The sequence below is a fragment of the Cucurbita maxima genome, unplaced genomic scaffold, assembly GCF_002738345.1.
Source record: "Cucurbita maxima cultivar Rimu unplaced genomic scaffold, Cmax_1.0 Cma_Scf00053, whole genome shotgun sequence".
Taxonomy (NCBI): domain Eukaryota; kingdom Viridiplantae; phylum Streptophyta; class Magnoliopsida; order Cucurbitales; family Cucurbitaceae; genus Cucurbita; species Cucurbita maxima.
In genome coordinates, this window is record NW_019272069.1 from 30,357 (window position 1) to 52,549 (window position 22,193).

Consider the following 22,193-nt stretch of genomic DNA (forward strand, 5'->3'; position numbering starts at 1 on the left):
GTGGACGTATGTTTATTTGTAATCAGACTTAAAAGGTACATGTGAGATCCCACATCGATTGGAGAGGAGAACGAGCGTCAACAAGGATGCTGGGCCTCAAAAGGGGTGGATTGTAAGATCCCGCATCAGTTGAAGAAAGGAACAAAACATTCTTTATAAGGGTATGAAAATCTCTCCCTAGCAGACACGTTTTAAAATTGTGAGACTAATGACGATACGTAACGGATCGAAGAGGATAATATTTGCTAGTAGTGGGTTTGGGCTGTGTTACAGTACATTAATGAGCTCGTCTAGTGGGTCCAATGTATGTGTGTGGACCGTGTGTAGAAAAATACTATTCATCCAACTCTACCCGAAAAAGAAAAGTCGAAGAAATTATCATGAATTTAGGTCACAATAGTCATGATACATATACGCAAATGCATTTCTCGACCTATTATACGAACCTAAATATAATTTATTAATTTGACTCATTAAATACAAGCCAAAGGAGAAAAGGCGTCTCCCATATATTTTATTTCAATTGTTGATTAATTTGAAGACCAAGAAATAAAAATCATTAATACTTTTGTTGACATTTTCAAATAATTGGTTCTTTTTTCCTCACAAGTTTCAATCAAATTTTGGTGTATAAATAGCTTTCCATATCCTTTCATGCCTTAATATCAAAACAAATATTATTCAATGTCTTCTCTTTCAAGGCTTCTCTTCCTCGCGTTTTTCCTTTCTCTCCTGTTTTTCGCCTCAAATTCTGAACATGATAATAGAACGGTAACTCTAATTTTATCTCTAAATTTTAATTTTCGTCATGTATTTTTTTTTTTGTCTAATATGTCGTTTTTCAATTTACAGACATATATTGTGTACATGGGAAGTCATCCAAAAGACCGAGTTTCGACTCGATCTCATCACGAGAGAATGCTAGAAGAAGCCATCGGCAGGTGATTGTTTAGGTTAAATTATGAGTCTAGTCGATGAACGTTCGTGTTTGAGTCTGAAAAAAATATCTAATTGTATCAAATAATTATTTTAATTTTTTAAAAATATTGAATAATTAGTTGAGTTTTAAAGGTTGTGAAACTTATTAATCTATTATATCCTTTTTAAAATTTAAAATTTAATAAATTAGGTAATATAGTTGAAAAATATACTGACAAATAAAAATAAACTTTATTTCAGTAGTTTCACTCGAGGCTCTTTACTCCATAGCTATAAGAAAAGTTTTAATGGCTTTGTCGTAAAGCTGACTGAAGATGAAGTCCAAAAAGTTTCAGGTACGTTCATAAGAACCAAAAATATGTTTTTTTTTTTTTCTGTAGGGGGAATGAGAGAAAATTTCTCGTGAGCTAAAAATATAATGCAATATGTTTAAACAATATGGTTGAACATTTTCCATGTCGGGTCTCAAAAATATCATAATATATACACTTTTGATTCTCTCCGAAAAAATTATATAAATTTTTTTTTTAATTTCAGAAATGAAGGGTGTAATCTCGGTTTTTCCAAATGGAAAGAAACAACTCCACACGACAAGATCATGGGACTTCATGGGACTGTCTCAACAAGTCAGTCGAGTTCCATTAGTAGAAAGTGATATCATTGTTGGAGTACTAGACACGGGGATTTGGCCAGAATCACCTAGTTTCCTCGATGAAGGATATGGTCCGCCGCCACCCAAGTGGAAGGGTAGTTGTGAAACCTCACTCAATTTCTCGTGTAATAAGTACGTTCAATTATATATATTTTTCTCAAATGATTTTTTTTTTTTATTTTTCACAAATTTAGTATTCATCAAGCCTAATATGATATTGGATTTGCTACGTAGTAAAATCATTGGAGCTCGATCATATCGCACCAGTGGTAATTATGCAATAGGCGATATCCAAGGTCCAATAGATTCAAATGGCCATGGGACACATACGGCATCAACAGTAGCAGGCGGGTTGGTAAGGCAAGCGAGTATGCTTGGTCTTGGCACTGGCACCGCAAGGGGAGGAGTCCCATCAGCACGAATCGCTTCCTACAAAATATGTTGGTCTGACGGTTGTTCTGACGCTGATATTCTTGCCGCATTCGATGATGCCATTGCCGATGGGGTTGATATCATCTCTTTCTCGGTCGGAGGACATACGCCAAATAATTACTTCAACGACTCCATAGCTATTGGAGCATTCCATGCAATGAAGAATGGAATCCTTACATCGATGTCGGCCGGTAACGATGGTTGGAAACCTTTCACTATTAGAAACTTCTCGCCCTGGTCTCTTTCGGTAGCCGCTAGTACTACTGATAGGAGATTTTTGTCTAAAGTTCAACTTGGAGATGGAAGAAGCTTCGATGTAGGTCATATATATATATATAATATACTTTTCGATCAAATTTTATGAACTTGAATATAATTTTTTTATATCTTTATGACAGGGAGTCACGATCAATACATTTGATTTAAATGGAACACAATATCCATTGGTGTATGCGGGAAATATTCCTAATGTTAGTGCTGGCTTTAATGGATCCATCTCGAGGTACTATTAATTATATATATAGTTTATAATTATGGCTTTTATATAATAATTTTTTTTTTTTCAAAAAAACTGGGAGAAGCATATGTCTCACCGAATCACATGAAACGTCGGTATATTTTATCATCAACTCGATGAATTAATTTATTCTACAATCCCAGATCTAACCATTTGAAACTTATTTTTCTTTATGAAATAAAGATAAGAGTACGATTCAGTCAAGAAATATTAAAATCACGGTTAAACTGTGAGAAAATAACACGAGCTTTCAAACCCGGTATATTTTAGAATATTTTCTTGTTTGAGAAATAGAATTGAGATATGCTCGAGTTGAGTTTTGACGGGTTTTTTTTTTTTTTTTGGGTGAAATAGATTTTGTTTGAGAAACTCGGTGGATAGTGATTTGGTGAAGGGTAAAATTGTCCTTTGTGATCATTTCGTATCACCGAAAAAAACGATATTTTTAGAAGGTGCAATCGGAATTATAATGCAAGACAATCGTCCAAAGGATCTGACATTCCCTTTCCCTTTACCTGCCTCCCATCTTGGCACACAACAAGGAGCTCTCATTTCTTCTTATGCCAATTTAACAAGGTAATTAATCCAATCTTTTTTACTTTTAATCTCCATTAATTACCATTACTTAACACTAATTAACTACATCATTATTTACAGCCTTCCAACGGCTACTATTTTAAAAAGCACTGAAGGGAAGTATAAAGCAACCCCTTTTGTTGCATCCTTCTCTTCGAGAGGTCCAAATCCAATAACCCCAGACATTCTCAAGGTGATTAGCCTCATAATCATAAACTTAATCACTCTCTAATCTTGATTATTATTATTATTATTATTATTATTATTGAGTTGTTTGTTGTGGCATTGCAGCCAGATTTGAGTGGTCCAGGCGTTGAAATTCTAGCCGCATGGACGCCTCTAGGCCCACCTTCAGGAGCTGAAGAAGATACCAGACAACTCCTTTTTAATATCATTTCAGGGACTTCAATGTCTTGCCCACATGCTACCGCTGTTGCTGCTTATGTTAAGTCGTTTCACCCTTCTTGGTCTCCCGCTGCCCTCAAATCCGCACTTATGACCACAGGTATTAACACCAACACTTGACTCGTAGCTATCTTGCAAAGCTTTTCATGTTCCCAGTCTCCTCTTGTTATTTCATTTCAGGTTCCTACAAAATTGTCTATTTATTTTTACGGAGATCCGGACATAATTTCCTCTTTGGGCTTTCTCTTATAAAGGGGGTTTCATTCTCCTCCCCAATCTCCTTCAATCCTTCTTTCTCCCATAGACGTGAGACCCCGTCAAATCCACCCCCTTGGGCCCAGCGTCCTTACTGGCACACCGCCTCGTGTCTGATACCATTTGTAATGGCCCAAGCCATTATCCTCTTTGGGTTTTTCCTTTTCGGACTTCCCCTCAAGGCATTAAGGCATCTTTCAGAATTATACAGCAGAACCAGTATTCATCCGGATACTGTCCTCTTTAGGCTTTTCTTTCTAGGCTTTCCCTCAAGGTTTTTGGGCTTCGCCATTAAACATCGGTTGAGGGAAGGTTTCAACACCCTTATAAAATATTTGCTCTCTTCCCCAACCAATGTGGGATATCACACTTCCACACTTCCACACTTCAAATACATATAATGTGGTAGGATAGGGATTTAGGCGGGGTTTGGGGCGAGTTCGGGGATGGAGAATATAATCACTATCCTCGGCCCTGTTTAGCTAACGGGTAAAAATCTCTCTCCACTCTCTCCCCCATTTAAATGGAGATTCTCCTCTTCCTTCAAGATTGGTCCTACAAAACAAATTAATATCTCTAAGTGTGCACTCATTTTAACAATTTCTATAGATTATTAACGCGATTAATTTAAGCTATAGATTACTAACCCAATGAATTTACGAATGCAGCATTTCCCATGAGAGCTGACCTCAACCCAGATGCAGAATTTGCATATGGCTCAGGCCATATAAACCCTTTAGGCGCAGTGAATCCCGGACTGATCTACAACGCCACTGAGATCGACTATGTAAGGTTTCTTTGTGGTCAAGGTTACAGCACCAAGTTGGTCCAGCAAGTTTCTGGGGATAATAGCTCGTGTTCTCGAGGCGATTTCGACCTAGTTTTCGATCTAAACTATCCTTCATTTGCTCTTTCCACGCCTATGTCAACCTCGATCAGCCAAGTTTATAGAAGACGGGTCACAAATGTTGGGTCAGCGAATTCGACATATAAAGCCATAGTTTCGGGTCCTTCGGGGCTTAAAATTACACTAAATCCTTCTGTTCTTTCGTTCAAGGCCTTGGGAGAGGAGCTGAGCTTTGAGCTTACGATTGAAGGAAGCATTAGTAGGGGCATTGCGTCGGCTTCATTGGTGTGGGATGATGGCCAACATAATGTGAAGAGTCCTATAGTTGTCTTTGATCCTAATACCTTTAATTAAATTCATTATTGTATTATTCTTGTGGCATAAAATTTTAAATTATTAATAAATTAATTTATGTTGATGATATTCTGAGTGAAGGTGGTTAGACATTAAAACAATATATCATTAAATTTGTGATGATCCTAGATGGTTTATTAATAATAATTATAATAATAATGTATGAGATCCCGCGTTGGTTGGAGAGGATAACGAAGCATTCTTTATAAGGGTGTGGAAACTTCTCTAATCGTGAGGTTGATGGTGATATGTAACGAGCCAAAACGGACAATATTTAGCAGTGGACTTGGGTTGTTAAAAATAGTATCAGAGCCAGACATCACGAAGTATGCTAGCAAGGGCGCTAGCCCTAATGAATTTATCATTTCTTATAAGGATGTGGAAACCTCTCTCTAGCAGACATGTTTTAAAACGGTGAGATTGACAACGATATGTATGCTAGATACAAATGATATCAGAACCAGACATCAGACGGTGTGCCAGCGAGGACACTAAACTCAAGGGTGGATCATTTCTTATATAAGGGATGAAAACTTCTGCTTAATAGACACGTTTTAAAATTATAAACACGTTTTAAAATCGTAAGACTGACAATAATATATAACATATCAAAATATAAAGTTTTTTACTTTATTTTATTTTTATTTTTATTATTTATTTTTATTTTTATTTTTATTTTATTTTTATTTTTTTGTCTAAAAATCGGAAAAAAAAATTAATGGCGAGAAATTTAACTATTTTCAATTTATTCGATTTTAGGGTGAGCAATAAATAAATAAATAAATGGTCAAAAATATTATTTGAAAAAATACTTTTAAATAATAAATAATAAATAAATAAATAAACTGAATAAACCGGTTGGTGATCATCCCCCTCCCCGTCTTTTACTAAGATCCCTGGCTTCCACCTCCTGCGGTTCTCTCGCTCTGTGTTCGACAAATGCCTGTAAGTCTCTCCAACTTTAAGATCAGATCTCGTAGAACATCAACTGAATCTCAAATTCTAGGGTTCTTCTTTCTATATTCATTTTGTTTTCTTATGCAATGGAATTTGTGAGTTTCTGATCCGGGAAGATGGTTTCGTTGGTCGCAGTTCACGACGTTCATTGAAGTGGAACCACCCGGTCCACTGCGATACATAATTGGGGCCGTTATAATGATGATCGGAGTTGTATTGCCCCTCGGATATATGGTGTTCCGGAACAAGCGTGGTTCTTCTTCTTCTTCTTACTCCAAACAGACGTAGGTGTGCCTATGAAATTTACTTGGTTTCGATTCTTCCTTTTCGCTTTTTTGTTAATTAGTTCTTTCTTCTTGATCTTTCGCGTTATCTGTATAATTTTATCATTCCTGTGATCTGTTTATGACTGGAAATCAAGGTCTTCTTCCTGTTTTCTTATATGAAATTGGATTTGTTCTTTCATTGTTCTAATCGCTTTGACCTGACTTATGGACTTTCGGAGCTCGGTTTTTATAGGAAGAAATCGGAGTTGGGTACAAATGGTAGTTGAACATTTACTTCTAGTGTTGGTTATTAGGATTATGCGGTCTGATGCACCTTGTAATTTCCAAATGAGGTTTTGGTTGGATTTCTGTCTAAAAGATGGAAGGGAATTTCTCGTTGTGCGGTGAATTATTTCTTAGGCTTGTTGAGAAAAGAGTGATTATAATAAGCAAGCAAAAATAATTGGCTCTAGCGTAGGAACTCATTGTTTCCTTACCTCTATGGTTCCTTTTGTTTAGGCTCTCTTCTTGAACTTCTCGTGGAAATGTCAGAAATCTGGCAAATGATCATATGGACCAAAACGAGTTTTCTGGATGGAGGTAGACGGCGGGTGAGATATTTTTTAGCAACTAAATTAGTGTTTTGGATGGCCAGGATATTGTGAATTAGTATTTGTGTTTTGGATATCATTTGAATTGGCACATGTTGAAAGTTTCGGGATGCATTTAATCATTTGACTTACAAATCTTTGAACTTCTTTTTCGAAATTAAAACTACCTCAAACAGAACATCATCTTCTCCTTCCCTTCGACCTCGCTGTATCCTCTTTTCCCTCACTTCCCTGTACTACACAAGTTCATCATCTGCTGTTACCTCCATTGTTAGCCATGCTCTCGTGTTGGAAAGGCAATGTTTAAGAGTAGGAAGCAATAGATGGAGGGGCAGTGTGCATGGGATTTTCATCTTACTTATAAGTGGTTGGGGAGTGTTTATTGGAACATTCAATATGCAAAATGTAATAATATGTGAAGGAATATGAAGTACTAGTTGTGCTTTTATGATGAATCTTGAAACAGAGCTACTCAGAAAGTGAAATATGTATAGGAACTTCCATCGGTTAAACACTTTTCTATATCTCTATTTTTAGGGTGAAATGAACTATTTATTTGGTGATGCCCCCCTTGTTCTTTGTTTATTTCCATTGTACTCCTAATTCCTTTTTCCTTCTGAAATATTAGTCCTTGTAGCCCTTTTTTGGTTTCTGAGTTGAACTTCATTGGAGATTTTACATACACGTTGTATATGTAATTAATGTAGGCTTTTCATAGCTCGTAAAGATAAAATTCCCGTTTTTCTTTATGGAGGAGCATCATCTTGGATTTTTTTTAGGGAAGAAGATTATCCTGTGAGTTGGACGTAGGAAGATTATTCCATATTTCTTCAAGCATATAGGACTAAGATACTCCTCTCCTATCTGTACCATTTCAGAGCTATCCATGTAAAGGTTACAGGATTCATAGGTATAACTTTCGATAAGTTTAATGAAAGGACGGAACTGTAATTTAAAGAAGGGCAGTGTAAGGACCTGTATGCGTGTGTAAGCGGATCATAGATAGGAACAACTAACGAGTTACGAGTATAGTCTTTTGTAGTACATTGATGCTTTATTATGAGTAACTCTAATGGGAATACTGCAATTTGGAATTTCAGGATCAAAGTTTTGATTTAGTTGCATAGAGGAAGAGACACTTCTACTTCAGTTTTGGGCTCAGCTAATGGAGGATGCTATTCACAGGGTAATGTAAATGCATTGAGATTTAAAATTTCTGTTGAAACCGACACGATTATGGCCCAATTATTGACCTTAAGCAATGCATTTCATCGTTGCTTTTTCTTGAAATCAATGGCATACAACTGCATCTTGTCATTTGTATTGTTGGAGTTATGTGTGATTACAGTTGACCAACATTTAGTATTATTGAGATACAACCACAAAGGCATGAAAGTACTCTTTGTTGGTCTCCTATGGTTATCTTTCCTCCCAGTGACTTTGAATTGAAAGCTTTAGGTTTAGTCGATTATGACTTTGATCAACATTTTATTGCTACTAATTTCCAATTGAAAGCCGCCATGTGCAAGGATTGGACACCAAAGTAACCAATGAACTCAACAAGCAAACCAAATTTTATCACTTGTCATGATGATACTTGATACGCCACTGCATGTAAGGGCATGTTCGAAAGAGTAAAAATTACTTTTTTATGTTTCAAAATAATTTTAAAACATGTATTTAGTCACTAAAAATTAATTTAACGTTGGATTTTTTATGTTTAAACACGACATTTATTTGATATTGAATGATCAAACGTATGTTGTGATGTGATATATATAATTTAGACTCGTTTCAAAATCACTTCTAAACATGACCTATTAGATCTTTAGGGTCAATTTCACTATTTCGTTTTTTTTTTTTTTTTATGATGGGATTATCAATAAATTAACCACTAAGCTTCTTCATTATTCATAAGCTTTTTTTTATCTAGTTATAAAGTTAAACCACTGGTTCTATTTTAGTAAATACTTAAATGTACCTAATCAGTCTAGTTTCACACTTTGTATTTTGTTAATATGCATTATTATAACTATTTTGCAAAGTTTCAGGAAAAACTATCATCAAATAAAACATTATTGAGGGTAGATTAACTAAATATTAATATGTTGAGTGAAAGATTCGAATCTTTAATCTTTCGATCTATGAATAAGCGAATGTATTTGTCAAAATCAATAGTGAATTTATTCATTTGTCAAAATCAATATATGAAACTATGTAAAATCAAGCATTACGTCTAAAATAGTTTGTTCATAAAAAGTTTTCTCTAAGTTAAAACATTAAATCATTTTGGCTCTTTCATATAAAAATTTTATGAATAAGGTTCCTTTCTATAATAATTTTAGTGAATAAGTTTCTTTCTCGATTTTGCATGTCAATTGTCAACTTCTCTATCTCATATCATAACAGCCAAACCTGCATGTCAATTGTCAATTTCTCTATCTCATATCATCACAGCCAAACCTAATCGCTATTCCACCAACTTACACCAAAATGAGATGACCTAACCATCGTTTTACTCTTCAAAATGGCATGGCCAAAGTCCAATTGGAAAAGAAGGGGAGCAAGTTTGACAAAAATGAACATTCACTCAAACTAATCCTTGTAGGATTTGTTCTCACCCATAGATCATCGATGGTCCAATTTTTAACCGATGCTTATTTTGAGTAATATACACTTGTTAGATAAATAACAATAAATTTTTTAGAACAAATGTTCAATGAATATATAAATAATGAAGACAAAAGATGATTGAAAATTCTGTTCATCACCATTCTCCGAAATAGCAACCCTCATTTTGAAGATAATGCTAACATAACAGTTGAATTTAAACAGGATTGGGATATAGAATTTCATTCCCATTTCTAAAAATTTGAACTTTAAATGGGTTATAATTAGTGGCAGGCAATGATTCTTGGTGACCTTCATATTTTTCTCGTAATTATATGCTTAGTGAGTTACAAAATATCTGCCGGGCTTGCAGACTTGCACCTTGTTCAGGGGAACTACCGATAATATTTTCAATGAACAGTATATCCTATAGGATTATGACTTCAATGAATAGTTCAAAAATACAGCTAACTCATGGGCACTTTTAACCAAATAGGTCCAAACAAAAATGGTTATAAAATATAAAAAACAGGGACTGCAATAAACAAAATTTATCACTTAGTTTAGAAAGATTCTGACAAATTTAAATGTAAAATATAAAGTTCGAAAAATTCTAGATCGAAGGAGTAATATCTTCCAGCTAAATTCTCCAAACAGAATGCAGTTAATAACAATACCAAAACAGAGAGAAACATCACCGGAATCATCGGTACCGACGGAGGGAGAGAGTGTTGTTCCTCTTCCAGGTTGCCCTGCGAGAAGGCCTGGCCTTGTGGTGTAAGTGTCCCTTTCCACGGAGTCCCCTGTACTTCTTGCCGGCGGATGTAAGTCCTCTGAGCTCCCTGTGCTTGTGGACTGGATTGCAGATCCAGTTGATTCTTGGGTCATTGCGAACAGCATTATGAGCAACATCCACCAAAATCACCTCATAGTACTTGTAAGTAGAATCCTGTTTTCAAATTCAATAACAATCAGAACAGTAGAGCAGAATGAGAACGATATGCAAGGAATTAATATCTTGTACTCAATTTCATATTCATTTACTGCTACAGGCCTCAGGTTATCAAATGAAAATAGGAGGTAGAGAATATAACCTCGTTGATCCAGTAAGAATTGAGAACCCTCAAACCACCCAACTTTCGCCCTGCTCGTTCTTCTGCAACGGATCGCTTGCTGCGCTGAAACTTCAATTGGGTAACACCCTGGTTGGTCGGCTTTCCATACACAATACCCTTGGGAACTGGCCTCTTCCTACCCCCACGTCTCACACGGACTCTGTATACCACATAACCCTGCAAATAATTTCGTTAGTAACCATAAAAGGCTGAAAAGCAAATGACGCTCTTAGTACGAAAATACCAGACTCAAACAAACGTGATAATAACATAAATATATTTTATTTTTCTTGAAAAAATATACTGCCGAACTTTAATATTGAGCGCAAAGCCATCAATCAAACAGAAACAATTCTACCAATCCCTATCAAATCATGGCAGGTGCGAAAAACCAATCCGATAGAAATAAGAATCAAAGACTTCATGAGTTCGACCTCGAAAATTTCAGGAAATCTAGAACTTCTAAATAATATCATAAGAAGAACACTCAAACAAATGAACTAGCAAGATCCAGAAGAAGAGAATTAGTTAATTGCACAAGAGAAGTGCAACAAAAATAGTGTGCAAAAGTGACGGCCTACAAAATACATCCGAAAATGACGAGACAGATAAATATGGGAACAAGGCAACACAGAAAGAACTGAATCTTAAAATGGTAAGAAGTTTTGAAACCTGCTTGGCCTTGTAACCGAGACGGCGAGCCTTATCAGGGCGAGTGGGGTGATTGACGCGGACAATGGATGGATGTTGGCGATACTCCCAGCATCTCACCCTCTGTAGAAACCTCATCACATCGGATTGCTTCTTCCTCCATAACTCCGACACGTACTTGTACGCCCCTATTGTCCAAATTCCAAGAGAAACCGAACGAAATCCAAACGTTCAGCATAAAAGAAAAACAGTTTTCACATTATCAAAAAAGTACATTTAACAGTCTTAAGCTTCTCCACAAACCAAAACTAAAAGATTACTCGAGAGTAAGAATGAAAATCAAAACAGCAACAAGAATATCGATTCGGAAACTTGTAACAACACCCTAATACTCTTAGCAAATTGAAACGAAAATGGAGAGTAGAATGAACATATCAAAGAAACCCCCTAGAGCACGAGAGAGTACCCATTGGATCGGAAGGAGAACTTGCAGGGAGGATTCACCAACTAGGGTTTTTGTTAAGAGAACCACAGTTTATATAGAGCGATTTATCCCTGTTTCCGATCTGGACCGTCCATTTTGCCCTTTGAACGACGTCGTGTTGCCCATCCCTAAAAACACACCTTGGGCTTCGAATGTTAGGCCCAACTCATCAATGGGCCCATTTACAAAAGAAAAAAAAGATCTCGTTGGGCTTTATTAACTATGAGCCCATATTTCAAAATTAATTTTTTAATTTTTAAAAATCATATGTTTCCCGTTGCCTGATGGACTGGTTATATCGCTGCAAAATTAGCCCATGCGCTGTCTTGAGACATGGGTTAGTCTCGATATAACTCAACTGGTTAAGATATTATACATTTGTCTTGACGTCAGTATACAAATATATATACACAAACGTACGTACATATGCATTCGTTCTTGAATTTTTATGATAGTAACGATTTAGTGCTTAAACTTTAGTATGTAACAATTTAGTCCGTGTCCGCCAAATTGTTCATTAAATTTTATGATGCAATTGTAATGTAGCTAAGAAAATTATAAATGCAAAATTATGCTTAATAGAGTCGAAGTTGTAAAGGGACAAGAATCAACTCCTCTATTCTATGTCTTGTCGTTGATCTTAGATATCTTCGATAATGAGCTAAACGTCGCTCTCGAGCTTATTCTTTCTTTTTAGAAGGTTCGTAGTGCTATTCTTAGCATTGTTTCACTATTAGAATAACGACCATTTCTCTAATTCACGACATTTTTCTTTTTTTTTTTCTTGTGCAGTCATTGTTAGGTCTTATATAAAAATCCAATGAAAAAAATTAAAAGAAAAAATAACGACCGAGTTTCACTTTTACGATCATGATAAGGTTTTGTTCAGGGTGGAGTGTTTCGAAAATCTATATAGTTATGTTACAAATGGGGAGAGAACTACTAAAACTAGAAACCTATATTGCATGGTGCGTTGTGCACTCATGCACCAATTGTCACTGCCATGTTTATCAAAGCATATTGTCTATGGGCCCATGTCAGATGCACAGTCATGCTTGTTTAAGATGTGTTGTCTAAGGTCGCATGTCTATTTCAAACTCATTTTACATACTTTCATCTTAGATAGGCCTTTACTAATAAAATTAGTTCACCGCTCTTCTACACCCATCAGAGCTAAAATCCCCAAAATGTACTATAAAAGGATATAACTAGTCGTCACTTTTTCTCACTCGGGCCATATGCTATCAAAACCACTGTTGCCTTATAACATTGTCTACTTTCAAATTGTTTTCAACATATTTCAATTCATGTTTCCCAAGACATTTCTCTCAAATTTGACTCGAGCCTCAAGCATACACCGACGTTATTTGCAAAGTTTGAATTTCTCACAGCTAACTTGTTTGTTAGATTATAACAAGTATTGCACAATGGCTAGCCCGCTGTCACAAGAGGTATACATGCATTGAGTTGGATCAGAGAAAAATTTTAGACTAACAACAAATTTTGATGTGGTTGGATTACTGACTTCAATGACTTAATAAAACTAACAACTCAATCTAACTCTCTATTTTTGGGTTATTTTAATTATTTATAATTATAAGGTTAAAGAAGTAACTAAAATTTTTATAAAATTTAAATATCGAATATTGGTCAAAATATGTTACAAACATTAATTTTCTATCTTTATAACAATTTTTAGAATTACAGACACAAAACACCAAAAAGGAGTCCCCATTCGATCTCACTCTTTCTCGCCCAGCAACAACCATGGCGACTGCAGCCTTTGTGTCTGTAAGCCCTTTCGCCACTTCCACTCCCCGATCGTCTCCCTCCATTTCCCATCTCTCACCTCCTCGAACCATCAAATTTCCCACTTTTTATTCCAATTTTCTCAATGATCTCTCCACCACTGTCTCCCACGCGCCGTCACGTGCTGCAATTATTCTCCCTCGAGCAACCGCTACACCGTCCTACGCCGTTTCTTCAAGCACCGTATTTCACGGCTTCTGCTATGTCGTCGGAGACAACATCGACACGGACCAGATTATTCCGGCTGAGTACTTAACCTTGGTCCCTTCAAATCCCAGCGAGTACGAGAAGCTCGGATCTCACGCCCTAGTTGGCCTTCCTTCCTCTTATTCCACACGCTTCGTGGAATCTAACGAGATGAAGACCAAATACAGTATCATAATTGCCGGCGACAACTTCGGTTGCGGTTCTTCACGGGAGCATGCGCCGGTTGCGTTGGGAGCATCCGGTGCGGTGGCTGTGGTTGCTGAATCGTATGCGCGTATATTCTTCAGAAACTCGGTAGCGACTGGAGAGATTTATCCCTTGGAATCGGAAATTAGGATCTGCGATGAATGTAAGACTGGCGATGTGGTGACTATAGAGCTCGCAGATAGCCGCTTGATCAACCACACGAGGGGGAAAGAATACAAGCTCAAGCCTATTGGGGATGCAGGTCCTGTCATCCAGGCTGGAGGGATCTTCGCATATGCAAGGAAGACGGGTATGATTCCAAGCCATGCGCAGTGAAGTTGAATTTAAGATTGTAGTGATCGTTTCTTGTTTGTTTGTTGGAGTTATTTCTCTGCTTGCTACTGAGCTTAGAATTCTGTAGAACTGTCTGTCTTTGATAACAATAATGAATCAACAATTCGGACTGAATTTAGGAAGCAAAAATGATTGCTCTTAGAATTGAAGTCTGAAAGGAGTCTTGTGTTGTTAGCTTAGCTTCTTTAGGAGGAGGCATTGTGTCAACATGTATTACATGTTTTGGAAAGTTTGATTTTGAGATGTTATATTTTTCAGTATTTGCTTCTGTTAAAGTTCTGATCTCTTGCTAATTTATGGACAACTTGGGGATTTTATTCCCATTGTGGTGTTGTGGTGAGGTGGGTGTAACAGCACAAACCCCCACCATTACCGTTAGCAGATATTGTTGTTTTTGGGTTTCCCCTTTCGGGCTTCCCCTCAAGGTCTTTGAAATGCGTCTTAGATAGAGGTTTCCACACCTTTATAAAGAATGCTTCGTTCTCCTCCCCAATAGATGTGGGATCTTACAATCCACCTCCATTGGGGTTCAGCGTCCTCATTGACACTTGTTCCCTTCTCCAATCAATGTGCGAACCCTCAAATACACCCCCCTTGGGAGCTAGCATCTTTGTTGGCACACCGCCTTGTCCATTCCTCTTTGGGGCTCTGCCTCCTCATTGGCACATGACCCGGAGTCTAGCTCTGATACCACTTGTAACAGCCAAAGTTTACCGCTAGCAGATATTGTCTTCTTAGGATTTCCCTTTCGGACTTCCTCTCAAGGTTTTTAAAACGCGTCTGCTAAGTAGAGGTTTTCACACCCTTATAAAGAATGCTTTGTTCTCCTCTCCAACTGATGTGGGATCTCACAATGTGAGTCTTGGTTGGTTGGTTGGTTGGTGACGGGTACCCCGCACAATAGTATGACATGGTCTATTTTCGGCTTAAAGCACCCATGTAGTCTCGGTAAGATACTGTACTTGTATATTTAAGGCATGCTCCACTTTTAAGCAATATCGACTATGTGTTCACATTCCTAATATTTGAGAGCGCTTCGATGGATTTTTACACCTTTTTGCTGGTTGCAGATGGTTTAGTATTCACTCTCCCTTCTGATTTTTATGTGATTTCAATGTAAATGAAGTCCTGTAGTTCAATTTTGGCACTAATCAGTTCTACTAGAACTTGTGGCCTAATAGTCGAGTGATTGAGGTAAGCCTCAGCTCTAGCTGAATAAGTTGTCTGAGTCTGAGGTTACTTGTTCATGGGGAAGGTGATCTAAAGATGCTCAAACTAGTTATGAGCTATGGCTTGGCAAGGGAATGTAGCCACCAATTTTACTCTGCATTAGGTATTTTTTGATTGATAGGGCTCGTTATATTGAATCATTTTGCTCTTTGGCAACTAGAGTCTCTGAGAATGAGCTTTCTGGTTCAGGCTAATAGTTCTCTAGGGTCATGATCATGAACGATAAGAGAGGTATGCTGGTTCTTTGATCAACTTGTGGCTCATATAATGCAGTTGGGTATTTTAGAATTCAAGCTCCAACTTAAACCTTCGATCGTCCAGCGACTATTCATTCTGTTATCATACAAAATCGGAAGCTTCTCGATCTCATAGGACTGATTAGAAAGAAGACAGAACAAACTGGATTGGAGAAAGAAAATTGAAATCGTTAATTTGTGCACTAATTACATGGAATGTATATATGAGGAATCATGACATTTCTAGATTGTCATGAAAAACTCGGATCACAAGGAATTCTATCTCACATTGACACGAGTCCTTTGAGCTATGAAATCTTAATTTTATGTGATATCACCATGCATTTTGTGGCTGATAAACTTTTTGTATGAAAGAGCTTACGCCAAGGTTCAGACTCCGTTATGGGTCAATAACATCCTATTCCTTACCTAGATTCATCGGTAATTACAGCTGAAGAAGTTCCTCGATCTTTGACTCTTGTATCCATTTTTTGAATGACAATTAGATGTTTGATAGATGCTATATCTAACCTCACTAATCTTCATCATCTCTCCTTTACCATTTCTTTTTGTGAAAGCTGGACGAAATGGTCTTCCAAATTAGTTCATGCAGGGACAAAATTCAATTTTGCATTAGTTAAATCTAATCTAATTCACAATGACACCATAAAGAAGAAACATGATTCAAGGCGAGTATAACTTATCGGTAATTAACTTATACTACTTAAGAAAGGTTAGATGTTGAAATCTCAATACCTCAATTTGTATAAAACAAATACACTAGAAAACATAAATGTCATATTATCTGTAAGAAATGTACTCCGATCACACTTAGAATAGTAGCTGGCAATATCGATACTACACGATTTAATTTGAAGTTCAAGCATGTACTTTTGACTGACCCAACACGAAATTGGTGGACAATAACCTGAAGTGTTTGGTTCATCACAAGTAGGGAGTATGAGTTTTTGCTTGAACACTTTACCCTTAATGAATTGCTACATTATCAATATATATTTTTTCCATTAATCTCTCTTCTAAAATGCTTTAGTTAAGCAAAAAAAATGATTAATGGTAATTCAATAATAAGTAATATATAGTTAAAATTTCATATAATAACAATTAATTCATAAACCAATACATCGGTTATATCAATTCAACAAAAAATCATTTGCATTTGTTAGACTTCATAACAGATTAATAGAGAAATTTCATTTTGTTCGAACATCAATAAATATTAAACATGTCGTAAATCAAGTTAGCGTAGTTAATTAAAGACATGATATTTATAAAATTAATCAAAACTCATGCCACTTCTTACATCCTTCACCTGATAACAAGTACATAAAATTCAATGCAAACCCCAAATTCATCCCAAAATAGCTGCACAACTTCAATATATAAAATAAAATGCAATAATTAACAAGAAAGAAAAAGTTTTCCAACTCAGACCCCTAAAGCTTTGTATTACTTATCCCAATTTCAGCCTACCTAAACACCCCGGGAGATTTAAAGATCTAAAATCATACATCTGTCAAGATTATTGAAGATACAATCACAACATACGCCAGAAAAAAGAAAAGTGCAAGCTGAACGAAAAACTTTGGATTTTCCCTCATGTTTGGGGATGTTACGGCCCTGCAAAATTCATACATACTTTCTCCAGTAAGTTTCAAGGCAAAAGGGAGAAGAAACCGATCATCTTCCATAGCTTCACAGAAATTTGACAGTAATTACCTCGCAATACGCTGCGAAAGTCGTTGAAATGGCAAACTCTGTATGAACACCATGCCTGGTCCTGTTAATGTGGCAGTCACTAAGTTGTCACCCTGCAATTTAACAATGGTGAGAAGGCCTCTTAGAAGATGACACAAATGTTTTCTATATAAATACACAGAATGTCTGGTTAAAGCTTTAAGAACGAGAAGTGTTCGAAATGGTTGGACTAAGTTTTCTTCTTCGGAACCAGAAGGCGCTGGTATTTTATGATTTCTCTGCAAATAACTAAAGAGGACGAAGGCCAAATGAGATATCCACCCGAAAGAAGCCCACAAAGACTATACAAATACATCCCCAAATAGCCCCGAGACTACAATTTTGAAGAATATAGCCCTACCATCATCATCAAACATAAAAGCTTGGTGTGTGTTTCGTATTTTTACTTTATTTCAAGCGAAGTGTATCCCATATCGGTTCGGCTTTTGTGTAGATAATAATCCAGACATCAAATTACGCATGGCGAACAAAGAGAAGACATGGAAAGTGAAAGCAAACTCCATAAAAATAAAGAACTCTTACTCCAAATACTGCTCTTCTCACAGGACCATTGTATTTAATTTGGACATCAATGGTGGTGGTCATAGCCACAATGCAGGAGATATCCACTGCTAGTACTTCACCAACCTCGAGATTTTTCTGTACAACTAGCATAACCCAAAAAACTTTCATAATCAGTAGACATATATTAACATTATTTATTTTAAAAGCAGAAGGCTTTTTCTTCAAATAAAAATACTAATTTTGAATTGTCTAGCTGAAGCATGAAGTGCGTTTCATCTTGAAGATTAAAATAAATATTTTGATATAAATAATGTGATCTCCCTCCCCCTTCAAGCCATTATATATATCATACCTAGTAAATTATGAACCAAAAATCTCGGACGGAAAAACAAACACCAGCACGTAAAGTAGTATTCCATCTACTTGTTGTGTGATTAAAATATAATTCCAATATAACATAATAGCATCTGACTTGGTACTGTCAAGGTCAGCAGTTGTGATTTCACCACAATACAAGTGTGGAAATAAATCATAATAACAAATTGAACACCTTGGATGCTCTAGCCGACAGGTTGAGGTCACATGAAAACTCAAAGCAGAAACTTCAGGCTTGTTTTCCGTTTTCACGATTGCATAACGAATGCAAACAGTCCTTTGGAGAATTTGCTAAAATAAAATGAAAGGTGAGAAGTGCATACCTGATCCACCCCCAAGAATAAAGGCAAGTCCTTGGCCTGATAACTTCTGTCTAAGAAACCCCTACAATAACATCCAGAGTACCGAGAGAAAGGAAAAATAAATAACATTAGGAAGCACAAAAATGAATACCAGAAAGCAGAGATATATGGAGAAGTATAGCCAATAAGGGACAATAAATCAGCGTACCTCCACACCTGTGACAACATTGCGTACTCTGTGATCAATTGTGTTGTTAACTTTCACATCATTAACAGAGCAAAGGAATGCATCTGGCTACGTATAAAAAAATGAAGCGAAGATTATCAGGCAATGGAGCTCAGAAGAATAAGATTGAATAATTGAATTAAAGTAACTAAAATTCCAATGTCTTATACATATAAATTTAATTTATTTCCATCAGCGATTAAGAAAAGTAACAGAGAGAAGCTATTAAGCAAATAACAAATAAACAATATTCTCTACCTGGCATAGAAGCTCTCCACCAAACATCGCCATATCAATCTGCAACATAATTGTAGAAACATATATGACATTGAGGATAAATTGGAATGTTCTACATAGAAGCTAAATTCGATTGATGAAAGCTTTTTATTATATTTTAATTATTATTATTATTATTATTATTATTGTTATTATTACTTTTTTTTTTTTTTTTTTTTTTTTTGTTAAAAAAAGGAAAACAAAACACAGTACAAACCGGAAGGATTCTAGCAAGAGAAGGTGCAGTAATTCCAACATATCCATCACTTGTACCGGCATTCCGAAGAACGATGCTAGTAACACTCTTGCCAAATAGCCAATGCCAAACACCCACTTCGTTTTCGGGGAGAAAAACATTTTCCATCTCAATAGACCCAGACATGAAGCACATGGAGCCTGCAAGAATAAGTGTATCAGTTGCACATACAATTAGCAAGTAACAAAGAAACAAGAGAACCTTTTCCCATAAGAAAAAGTAGATGAACTATAAGGAAACCTCAATTCTCATAAACAAAAATAAGAAAAATTGTCAAGACTATCATTGCAAGTTTCATATGAACATTAGTAAATTTCAGTTAAAACAGCAGATAAAGAACATAAAAAAATCATCATATTGGAAACGCTCTGTATACCTAATACCGATGTCTATTTACCAACACTATGGAAAGAGAACTTGAACTACTATTCACAAATTAGAAGGGTCTATGTTTAGGAAACAATCCTTTTATACAAGTGTGTCAAGATGGTGAGAACATTGTGTACAAATTAAAAGCATATCAAACAAATGTTTGAGGCAATTTGAGGTCGATATCCCAAAAAGGTTAAACAAGAACTTGACCTAAAGAAAGTGTTATAAGAACTAGAAACTATATTCTAAAAGCTCAATAACGTTTCTCAATAAAGAGACAGAAACCAAAACGAGTGTATCCAAGAAAAAAAAAAATCATTCTAACACTACTTACCAGGCCTTGCAATAACCTTCTCTTGTGGCTTCAGCATTATCTGCCAGTGCAGGATGAAAAAGAAAATAAAGAGAGTTACAGTACTTGAAGAGAGACAATAAATGTGAAAAAAGTTAACCATGATGCCACTATGTGACACGCAATAACAATAATAATATATTATATACCTGTACGACCTGGGCTTCACCACCCAAAATCTGAAAAGGTATCATTGCATCTTGTGGGCTCTACAACATGAAGGAAAAAAACTACTGTTAGTAAAACAAAAGTAATAAACATCATACAATAGATTTCAATACAATAAAGCTTCATGAGAGTTAATCCTTCCAAATCTTCCAAATCTACATTAAGAGGGAGAGATTTTATTCAAAGCCATTCATATTTGTTTTGCTTTAAATAGGATGGCATCTAATGTGTGCTTCCCTATTTGGCTATTTTAATGCCAAGCTGTCTCAGAGTGGTTAATGGCCTGTCATCAACCCATATCACCTCCTTTCAGGCCTGTTGACATATCACACACATGTATTCTTAGTGTAAGGACGGTCATGGGGCAATGTCTAAAATTTTTCTTTTCGTTTTATGCCTTCTTAAATTGACATCCAATATTTTTGGATTATGCCAACGTCGATCCTGAAAGAGTTGGATGTTTGACTTGCCTCTTTAAACTAGCTTTTGGAGGGGGACGGCCCATTTGGCCAATGGGTGGTATTACAGCCTGGGTTATAACAATTTACTCAAACAGTCTATACACTCTACAGACTTGTAGAGATTAGGTAAATGGTGATCCAACACAATGAACCAATAACTTAGGAGAGATTGTTGGTTTATACCTCATTGGTTGTACAAAGAATTTGATGTTGGTTCGTAAATGCTTAAATGGCTCACCTCTGTCATAGAGTTAAAAAGGCCCATTCCACTCTGTCCTAGAGTTATATACCTTGAACTACATTTGAAGTAACTGAATATTATATAAACGTACTGGCTAACTCATCTTCAGAATTCGTGTGTGTGTGTGTTTTTAAAAAAAATTTAGAAGACCAACACACTAATGACCAGTGTATAATCTAGAAGTGGAAAAGTAATCAACAATTTGCACATTCCAGACAGAGTCTGATGCTTCAATCAATGCATCTAATATTTGGGCTGTGGGAACAAGGCTGGTAAGAACATAACTCAAAACAGTTTGCGCCTGCCTAATTGAATCACATAATATCCTCCACGAATCAATAAACCCCTCGTTTACAACTAAGAATGGACAAAAAAAAAAAAAAAAAAAAATTCCCAATATTCAGAATCGATGAGATTCGAAAGGAAGTTTAACCCTTATTCACAAAAGAAAAATGCCGAAAGATCAAACACGCTAAATATAATCAACGTTTCCATTAACTTCCTGAATTTCCCCCAAACCAAGCAGGATCCAGAATCAACTTAAAAATTACAAACGGCAAAATAAGAATCTAGAATGAGAGATCACCTGGTAAACGTAAGGCTGAAATGGCGTTGAGAAAAACGGAGCAGCCATGTTCGAGAAACACTAAATTCTAAATTACCAGAGATCGAAATCGAACCAGAAGTGCGCACCACTCTAAAATCTATGCCACCATTGATGCGCCCAAGTAGCAATTCCGAAACGAAAAATTCAAGGAGGAGTTGAATTGAAATAGACCAATTTCTTTTTTCCTCTCTTTTATTTTTTTCCCAATTACTTTTTAGGAAAATTTTTGGGGAAAAGCTAAATTACTGAAATAGCCTTTCCTGCAAAATATTAGTGGTCGTGGAATCTTGCAAATGATCGGTTTCCTGATGGCTTATATGTCAATTTACAGATACATTTCAGATTTGAGATCGGGGGATTCCATGGTGGAGTCCACGTTGAGAAGTTGATGACGTGGCTATTTTTCATTGGACGCACTATCAGCCTCCTACGTGTTAGATGACACGTAAGCACATAGACGCCGTGATGACGAATTATTCGGTCTGACTATACGACGCCGTTAGTTCGAGAGCCGTTGACATTATCTTTTGGCTAGCCTCTTTTAAATAAATAATTAAATAATTCCATCCATATTTAGATCGTAG

At 36.2% G+C, this 22,193-nt stretch overlaps 4 protein-coding genes and 2 long non-coding RNA genes across 8 annotated transcripts; 4 read left to right on the top strand and 2 right to left on the bottom strand.

Annotated features, from left to right (window-relative positions):
- Positions 1-684: 684 nt before the first annotated feature.
- On the top strand, positions 685-4,998 carry LOC111471532 (cucumisin-like). The gene is made up of 10 exons (XM_023117247.1): positions 685-771; positions 853-941; positions 1,180-1,274; positions 1,477-1,723; positions 1,826-2,339; positions 2,422-2,525; positions 2,895-3,116; positions 3,198-3,309; positions 3,408-3,621; positions 4,445-4,998. Exons 1-10 carry the CDS (start codon positions 685-687, stop codon positions 4,975-4,977), a joined length of 2,217 nt encoding a protein of 738 aa, XP_022973015.1. The 3' UTR covers positions 4,978-4,998.
- An 826-nt stretch (positions 4,999-5,824) lies between these two features.
- LOC111471535 lies at positions 5,825-8,225 on the top strand. Of its 2 annotated transcripts, none has more exons than XR_002715209.1 (3): positions 5,825-5,922; positions 6,070-6,222; positions 7,912-8,225. It is a non-coding gene; the product is annotated as an uncharacterized LOC111471535 (long non-coding RNA). The 2 variants fall into 2 exon arrangements; XR_002715208.1 differs by having other exon boundaries at positions 6,070-6,218.
- A 1,713-nt stretch (positions 8,226-9,938) lies between these two features.
- On the bottom strand, positions 9,939-11,733 carry LOC111471514 (60S ribosomal protein L15-2-like). Its single transcript, XM_023117220.1, has 4 exons — positions 11,654-11,733; positions 11,209-11,375; positions 10,516-10,713; positions 9,939-10,370 (listed from the first exon to the last, which is right to left on the bottom strand). Exons 1-4 carry the CDS (start codon positions 11,655-11,657, stop codon positions 10,125-10,127), a joined length of 615 nt encoding a protein of 204 aa, XP_022972988.1. The 5' UTR covers positions 11,658-11,733; the 3' UTR covers positions 9,939-10,124.
- Positions 11,734-13,370: 1,637 nt separating this feature from the next.
- LOC111471515 (3-isopropylmalate dehydratase small subunit 3-like) lies at positions 13,371-14,496 on the top strand. Its single transcript, XM_023117221.1, has one exon. It carries the CDS (start codon positions 13,439-13,441, stop codon positions 14,207-14,209), a length of 771 nt encoding a protein of 256 aa, XP_022972989.1. The 5' UTR covers positions 13,371-13,438; the 3' UTR covers positions 14,210-14,496.
- A 547-nt stretch (positions 14,497-15,043) lies between these two features.
- Positions 15,044-16,025, top strand: LOC111471504. Its single transcript, XR_002715207.1, has 2 exons — positions 15,044-15,560; positions 15,647-16,025. It is a non-coding gene; the product is annotated as an uncharacterized LOC111471504 (long non-coding RNA).
- Positions 16,026-17,018: 993 nt separating this feature from the next.
- On the bottom strand, positions 17,019-21,786 carry LOC111471527. 2 transcript variants are annotated; one of them, XM_023117241.1, is made up of 12 exons: positions 21,589-21,785; positions 20,574-20,615; positions 20,460-20,491; positions 20,282-20,341; positions 20,115-20,154; positions 19,370-19,548; positions 19,135-19,173; positions 18,859-18,945; positions 18,672-18,732; positions 17,992-18,116; positions 17,431-17,522; positions 17,019-17,331 (listed from the first exon to the last, which is right to left on the bottom strand). In XM_023117241.1, the coding sequence occupies exons 4-12, from the start codon at positions 20,324-20,326 to the stop codon at positions 17,217-17,219; spliced, it is 783 nt and encodes a 260-aa protein (XP_022973009.1). In that variant the 5' UTR covers positions 20,327-20,341; positions 20,460-20,491; positions 20,574-20,615; positions 21,589-21,785; the 3' UTR covers positions 17,019-17,216. The 2 variants fall into 2 exon arrangements, with proteins under 2 accessions (XP_022973009.1, XP_022973008.1); XM_023117240.1 differs by lacking the exons at positions 20,460-20,491; positions 20,574-20,615 and having other exon boundaries at positions 21,589-21,786.
- Positions 21,787-22,193: the final 407 nt, after the last annotated feature.

Excerpts from the sequence above, each read along its gene's own strand:
- LOC111471532 (XM_023117247.1), top strand. The coding sequence starts at position 685 with ATGTCTTCTCTTTCAAGGCTTCTCTTCCTCGCGTTTTTCCTTTCTCTC. Across the intron at positions 1,724-1,825 it reads CTCAATTTCTCGTGTAATAA|TAAAATCATTGGAGCTCGAT; the intron begins GTACGTTCAATT and ends TTTGCTACGTAG. Across the intron at positions 2,526-2,894 it reads TTTAATGGATCCATCTCGAG|ATTTTGTTTGAGAAACTCGG; the intron begins GTACTATTAATT and ends TGGGTGAAATAG.
- LOC111471514 (XM_023117220.1), bottom strand. Across the intron at positions 10,714-11,208 it reads TCGGTTACAAGGCCAAGCAG|GGTTATGTGGTATACAGAGT; the intron begins GTTTCAAAACTT and ends AATTATTTGCAG. Across the intron at positions 10,371-10,515 it reads ATTCTTACTGGATCAACGAG|GATTCTACTTACAAGTACTA; the intron begins GTTATATTCTCT and ends ATTTGAAAACAG.
- LOC111471515 (XM_023117221.1), top strand. The coding sequence starts at position 13,439 with ATGGCGACTGCAGCCTTTGTGTCTGTAAGCCCTTTCGCCACTTCCACT.
- LOC111471527 (XM_023117240.1), bottom strand. The coding sequence starts at position 21,636 with ATGGCTGCTCCGTTTTTCTCAACGCCATTTCAGCCTTACGTTTACCAG. Across the intron at positions 18,117-18,671 it reads TATTCTTGGGGGTGGATCAG|TTGTACAGAAAAATCTCGAG; the intron begins GTATGCACTTCT and ends GGGTTATGCTAG. Across the intron at positions 17,523-17,991 it reads TGAGAAGAGCAGTATTTGGA|GGTGACAACTTAGTGACTGC; the intron begins GTAAGAGTTCTT and ends GTTAAATTGCAG.